The following is an 8,004-nucleotide window of genomic DNA, read 5'->3' as shown; positions in this document are numbered from 1 at the left end:
CGTATAAATATGAGATCTCAGTCAATGTTGTTCATAAACTCTTTGAAAGCATATCATAATTTCACGCTGTCAACGAGTCTATATTTCTGAACCAGAATGACTTCCTTCCTTCCCAAGATCATCGTGTTTGCAGTTCTGGTGCAACTAGCATTCGGTGCAGCAATGCAAGCTATAGGTAAGGAATCATGAAACTATTATGATTATTATTATTATTATTATTTTATGTTTGACTTTTGCTTTGCATTTGTACAAGTTGGATCTAAGTCTCACCCAGAGACCCCAAGAAACAAGTTAGAAGTTCATGTAGGTGTTATGCCTAGGGTACCATATATTTGGATTTGTACATAGTGTTGTTCTAGAGAATGTTTAAAAAAACCATAAGAAAATTATGTGTTTGTTTTAAAATTTGAGATCACATAGACAGTATTTTACGTAGGATATGGGCAGTTCCCATGAGCACTATCTTTTGAACTTCAGCCATTTTGGGGTTTCCTGGTATCTGAGCTAGGTAGTAATCAGCCCGTTTCGCTGTCATTCCCAGGGCACCTATGACAATAGGTATTGTTTTAGTCTTCAGGTTCCACATTTTGCTAATTTCTATTTCAAGATCTTTATATTTGCTCAGTTTTGGTAGGTCTTGACAGATACGTTTATTATTATTATTATTATTATTATTATTATTATTATTATTATTATTATTATTATTATTATTATTATTCAGTAGTCTTATTTTTATCACGTGCTTTCACTGCACTACCGAGCGCAGCTCTGTGTGCCTTGGCTATGTGCTATAATTTGTTGTGATACTCTTAATGTTACTGTATTGAAAGTGTTTTACGTAGGATGTGTGCAGTGCCTAGTAGTGTTATTTCCTGTATGCTATATACTTATAATAATAATAATAATAATAATAATAATAATAATAATAATAATAATAATAATAATAATAATAATAATGATAATAATAATAATAATGATGATGATGATTTTTCAGCCAGCATTTTATGTGTTCCTGTCAAATATTTTAACCAGAAGTTTGGGATCCTATCACGCCCGGGTGTCTTCCAGTTGCTTAACTTTTGCAGTGCGTGGGTGACCTCTTCAGGGTCCAGAGTTGTTCAAGTGCTGAGTTCGTTGTTTTGATAGACTTTTACTGAGGTTGTTCCTTCATCGACCATATTTCTTTCCAGTTATTATTATTATTATTATTATTATTATTATTATTATTATTATTATTATTATTATTATTACATACATGTTCATGTATAAAATTATTCGTTTTTCGGTTTGTGTCATTCTGTTCTCTTTATATGTCAAGATTCAAAATTCTTCTTGGGAAAGATCAATCTAGGGACTCAACTTCTTGACTTTCTGTCGGGAAAACTTTGTATATGTACGTATATGTATATGTTGAATCGTATATGTATATGTTGAATCGTATATGTATATGTTGAATCGTCAGTGTGTCCATGATTTGTGAGATCTGATGAGCAAGCTTTCTTTATTTGCATTTATTGGCGAATATACAATTATATTATATATTGTATAGCATACATATTAATGCAAACATTGCTTTATTCCACAAAAGAATTATTAAAACATGAAGAAATGTGCGAAACGACCGCAAACCTAAGGGTGTCAATTGTTTAAATAAATATATTCATCTCTTATATATTCTTAGCTTTTATGGCTTATATAACCTCATTGAAGCAACTTTATTAATAAGTATTTTGGATTTCAGTTTTATGGACATTCTATATTACAATTATGTGTACTGGATTACTATGTCGTCTGATAGCCGAATTCCTTAAAAGAGCTTTCTGTAATAAACACACGATACAAAGTATTCATACATACATACATACATACATACATATATCAGTTCTTCCTTTCTCCATTCGGCCAGCATAAAGGCAACACGAACTGCTATCTCTCTCTGCTCAAGTTCGTCGCATCACAGCGTTCAGTATCCCCTGTGTTGGTTTTTCTTTGCTACTTTGGAATCCTCCGCATAGCAGGTTTCAGTTAATTTGCTCCGCGGGAAGAGATATTCTAAGAGTGCATTCTGCCTCATCTTCGAAACGCCTAGTTTAGAATAGAGGCAGCTGATGAAGGAAAAGTTCCATATGTGGCTTGTCTGTTTTCCTATGTGTTCATTCTGTTGTCCGTAAAAAAGTTCGTTTTTTGTGCTTTGTTTATGTTCCCGTTCCTTTTTGCCCACGTTTTTTTTGAAGTCTTGTACTCGGATATGCATCTAAATATTCATGTAGATGTAGGTATGTACATATATGTATGTATATTCATATGCTCACATATCATTTGTATTATTATGTATATATATATATATATATATATATATATATATATATATATATATATATATACACTCACACATATAGATGTACTAGATGACGTACCCGGTAATTGTCGGGAAAGCGGGGTTTATCCCTTAGTTCCGTTCTAATAATTGTTTAGCTAATCCAGTAACAACAATACAGAGTATGTAGCCCTTACAACGGGTTTTGTGCATTTACAGAGAATACTGAACTGTCTTACACAGGATCTTGTTTTAGGAATTCCCAATAAGTTATGAATACGCAAATTGTGAAGTCAGTTATGTTATAACATGAAATTAGTAAGAATTCAAATAAAGTAGCCCCGAAAAGTGCTTTAATAGGTTCCCAGAGTATATAGAACTTAGGAGTGAATACTAATAAGGTAGGTATAGTAAAATCGTGAAGCATGTTACGTAATAACAGGCTAATCAGATATGAGATAATAAAAATTCAAAGTAAATAACTCTGAAAAAAAGCTTTTGTGCATTCGCAGAGAATATTACCCTCAGCGGCGCTAGTGTTGGTATATTCATGAATAAATCACTAACCGAAATAAGTGGATATATTGTTTAGGAAGGTAAAATTTACTTGTTTAAGGGTTGTACTGGATAAATTGTGAAAATAAATAGTTCAAATACTAAGAAATATGCATACTCAATTTGATTTATACGAAATAATTTACGAACATGAATGGGTTATTTCCTTTGAATGTTATCGATTTTTTTACCACTCTAAGTACGTCACTAGTTTTCCAGATATGAGTTCTACTCACGTTTCCACATATGTAGCAGATATTAATGATATATATATATATCTTCTAGGGTGTCCAGACAATGTTACGTACGGTACATCTTATAATATGGATGGAGGATGTGGGATGTGCATATGTAATGCACCCGACAATTCATCCGCATTGTCAACTTCACAACCAACGTGGAACTGTTATACGTAAGTAACATCGAAACTGTACATATACAACAAGCTACCATAAGTACACATACACCTTATCCTTTACATACAACGAAGGAGCTTCTATAACAGTCATGGGCAAAGTGAGTCCCGCGGGACATTCTGAATGGAACACCATGCCAAGAATAACCTTGAATTCTATACATGTTCGGCTTGCCTGATGATGGGCCATGTGTCAGGCTGCTCGATTCTCTAAAAGTTTGTCTAAGCCTGATCTAGAAGGTCAAATTATCTGCTAGACACACCAGCCAAATCTCCTGAAACGCAACCTTAAAATCACATCATAGTAAAAAAAAAGCAACAATCACTTTCATTCTTTCAGGGTCGATTTAATAAGTACCAGTTGCGCACTGGCGTCGATGTAGACGACTTAATCTCTTTGTCTGTCCTTGTTTTGTCCCCTCTATGTTTAGTCCCCTCTATGTTTAGTCCCCTCTATGTTTAGTCCCCTCTATGTTTAGTCCCTGTGGACAATAACGAAATAAACAACAACAAATGCAGCCGCAGTCACAGCAACTATCTTCAGAGATGATTAAATTATGTCATATTTCTAATACAGCCAAATCGTTTCTTTCATTTCAATATTTCTATTTTATTCCTTTACCATAGGTGCCCCCCAATGTTTATTGTGAACTGTACCGAAATGGAGGTAGTGAACCCCCTTGCAGACTACCCGGATTGTTGTGAGAAAAGGTGTAAAACCGAATAAACACAGAACAGATTTCTTTATTTCGTTGAAAAGATTATAAAGTCTGACTTTAAATTCGTTATAATAAATTCTCTGCATGAATAAATTGAATTAATTATGATAATGACTTTAAAATGTTGTTATTAAGGCTCCATACATAGAAATGACTAAATATGAACTACTATTGGAACTTACATACCATGTACAGGAAACTTTTTACCACTTCTACACACCACTTCGCTCGAATAATGGTACTGAAACTACAATGTTTTATATTTCTATTTCAACTTTGATTCTCTTATTTCCCTCTATATTCCCTATCCCCTCCTTTTCCATAATAATTCCTTATTTCGAACTCAAATATTCACCTCTATTTAACCATCTCTCACAGTCTCTGATGAAGAGATATCCATAATATCCCAGAAACAGCTGTAAGACTATATCTATATCTCCTTCTTTATAAATGTCCTGAAAACTCCTCATAGCCTTGTCTTTGTTATCTCTTTTTGTCTAATGTATATATATATATATATATATATATACTCATATATATATATGTATAATATATATATATATATATATATATATATATATATATATATATATATATATATATATATATATGATCTAATTATAAATCTCACAGAGAGACTTAAGCAGCAGTGTTATGATAGAGCAGTTGTATACTGTTAACTTGACGTGACAGTCACAATAAGGGAATCATACTGCTGCTATTTAGCCCTAGGAAGCTGGACCGACTCCTGTCGGCCTTGACACATTTCCTGTGTCCTTATGTCTGTGAGGGGGAGACAAGCACCCCCACCCAACCTAGCCTGCAGTAGCACGACTAGCTGGCTGAAGATGCCTGTCAACCTCTCACAGATATATATATTTCACAAATATAAGGACACAGGAAATGTGTCAAGGCCGATAGGAAGCGGTCCAGCTTCCTCGGGCTAAATAGCAGCTGTATGATTCTCTTATTGGGACTGTCAGGTTAAGTTGACAGTATACAACTGCTTTATATATATATATATATATATATATATATATATATGCTAATACAAGATCTACGTTTAACTCCTCACTCGTATCACTATCGAACCAAGAGCTTACTTACTTAGCGTTACCTGCCACTCTTTGGGTCTTCTAGATCCCAATACCTTTTATATATATATATATATATATATATACTTACTGTTATTGAAATATATTTGTTCTTGTGTGTGTGTTTGTGTGTCAGCGTTTATTTCTGAGTGTCGGATATTAAAATAAATAGTCATTAGATATCATATATTGAGTTATAGAATAGAATATTATCCAATTACCAGTTTTTTTTTCAGAACATGAGACCGTAACATCTGTTTCAATGGAAGCGAATACGTATATAATAATAATAATAATACTTCTTCTTCTTCTTCTTCTTCTTCTTCTTCTTCTTCTTCTTCTTCTTCTTCTTCTTCTTCTTCTTCTTCTTCTTCTTCTTCTTCTTCTTCTTCTTCTTCTTCTTCTTCTTCTTCTTCTTCTTCTTCTCAGACTGGTATCTAAACTAGTCTGGGGTGCTGGAATATGATGCCAAATAACGATTCGGATCAAAAGACTTTATATATGTCTATGTGTGTGTGTGCGTGTGCGCACGCGTGTGTGGATAATGAACAACCCCTTTGAAGATATGTCAGGCAAACATTAACGTGATTCGAACTAGTACCAATAGACATGCTCTCCAACCCTCAACGTAGATGCAATTTCTCGAAAGATGTGAATATGAGTGAGTAGACAAACAGACAAAGAAATAAAGTATAAAAGCAAAACTACAAACAAAAAGGAAAAAAACAAAACAAAAAGAAAATCACACCCCACAAAAAATGTCGACATTTCCACCCAGGAAACTGAATGCTTTTGAAATAGTATTTCATGATTATTATTTGTTTACTCACCGTGTAAATAGAATGTGTGTGTGTGTGTGTGTGTGTGTGTGTCTGTGTGTGTGTGCATATATGAATGCATGTGTATATATGTATATGTGTGCATATAAGGTATGGTATATATATACATATATATACATACATGTATATACATACATACATATATATGCATACTCATACATACATATATATGTATGTATATATATATATATATATATATATATATATATATATATATATATATATATATATATATATATATATATATATATATATATATATATATCTTAAATACATAATTTAATACATTATTAAATTATGTATTTAATATATATATATATAAATATATATATATATATTTATACATATGTATGTATACATGTTTATATATATATATATATATATATATATATATATATATATATATATATATATATATATATATATATATATACGTGTTTATATATATATATATATATATATATATATATATATGTATGTATGTATGTATATATATATGTATGTATGTATGTATAAATTGCAAGACAATCGTTACAAGAATCTTTCTATTACAATTTCTTCCCCTGAGAGACATGATGATAAATGTAAAAAATGAAAAGCAAAGAAAAAAAAAAGCACACCAACAGAATATCCCCCCCCCCCCACAAAAAAAATGTTTTTCTCTCATTCTTCTAATTCTGTTTGTTTTTGCTAATACCACCTGCTTTCAATGAAGCATAAACTATTAAATCCCATTAATTAATCTTAAAGCAAACGAACATCAACGCGAACAACTACTACACATGTCATTAATAGAAATATGAACAATTATTTAGAAGCAAGCATTGAAAGGAAGCTGGGTCACAAAAGCTTTATAGAGAGGAAAGAAACAATACCTGATTATTATTATTATTATTATTATTATTATTATTATTATTATTATTATTATTATTATTATTATTATTATTATTATTAATAAGAAGAAGCATAAGGAAGCGAGAAGGAAAACGTGCTGTATCCTGGTGATGTTTGAGTGAAAAGAAGCTGGTGTTATTTACCTTATCCGGTTGAATTCTTTTGCTAATAAATATGGCGGTTATTTGTATAGAACTAGTCTAATATATGTTGTACTCGTCTTAGTGAATTATCTAAATAATTACTGTTTATGTTATGTCATTAGTTATTAACGATATATATATATAAATGTAAGATAGAGATAGATAGAGAGATAGATAGGGAGAGAGAGAGAGAGAGAGAGAGAGAGAGAGAGAGAGAGAGAGAGAGAGAGAGAGAGAGAGAGAGAGAGAGAGAGAGTTAGATAGGGAAATAGAGGTACGTAAGTTAGAATGTTGTTTTTAATCAACTTGAATTTACGTACAGATTTCAAATAAAGAGATAACTCTCCCTCGAGATATGTATGTAGAGAAGTAGGACGTATATAAGGAGTGATACTCTCGTTACATCTGTCCGGAGCCTGAGGAGCTAAATCAGTTTTGGTGATTATCTGGGTAGTTTATTGCTGAAAAAACATTAATTTGCGCGCAACCCACTGATGGGGCCAGAAAAACAGTTTGAGTCGGGCGATAAAAGACTGTATAAGGTTAATCGTACTTAATCATTTTGTGATTTCCCTGCAGTACTTATATAGTTCTTATAAATAATTGAAAACTACGAGGGGGTGGGGGTGCAGAAAAGTTCCTGGCTTTGGGGAAAAGAAAGTACAAGTGGATCAGTCAATTATTTCTTCAACTAAAATCCTCTAAGCTGGTGCTCCAGCATGGCCGCAGTCAAATGACCAAAGAAAGTAAAAGGATATAATCGGAAACGTATTTTTTTTCACCTCGCAGCTGCAACGCTAGCCCCTAAAAGATTACATGGGTTCACGGAAGGAACAACATTGCTGGAAAGTGTTCCAATATTTTTCTCAGTCTTCTGTACTTTTATTTCATTATCTCCCTTCTCTTTGATCGATCAGGTTATTGCCTGTAACAATTTCAATTGAGGACGGTAGTGGCGCTGGTGCTGGTTGTTTGGTGACTGTAGAAACATTAACCCACACCACTACCATTAACACCACCATCAACAG

The 8,004-nt window shown here is 32.5% G+C and overlaps 1 protein-coding gene across 1 annotated transcript; it reads left to right on the top strand.

Annotated features, from left to right (window-relative positions):
• Positions 1-4,117, top strand: LOC128250065 (uncharacterized). The gene is made up of 3 exons (XM_089366427.1): positions 1-175; positions 3,158-3,284; positions 3,915-4,117. Exons 1-3 carry the CDS (start codon positions 97-99, stop codon positions 4,012-4,014), a joined length of 306 nt encoding a protein of 101 aa, XP_089222553.1. The 5' UTR covers positions 1-96; the 3' UTR covers positions 4,015-4,117.
• Positions 4,118-8,004: the final 3,887 nt, after the last annotated feature.

Source organism: Octopus bimaculoides, chromosome 19 (assembly GCF_046866305.1).
Source record: "Octopus bimaculoides isolate indiv1 chromosome 19, ASM4686630v1, whole genome shotgun sequence".
In the NCBI taxonomy this organism is placed as follows: Eukaryota; Metazoa; Mollusca; class Cephalopoda; order Octopoda; family Octopodidae; genus Octopus; species Octopus bimaculoides.
This window is presented reverse-complemented; position numbering and strand designations above follow the sequence as displayed.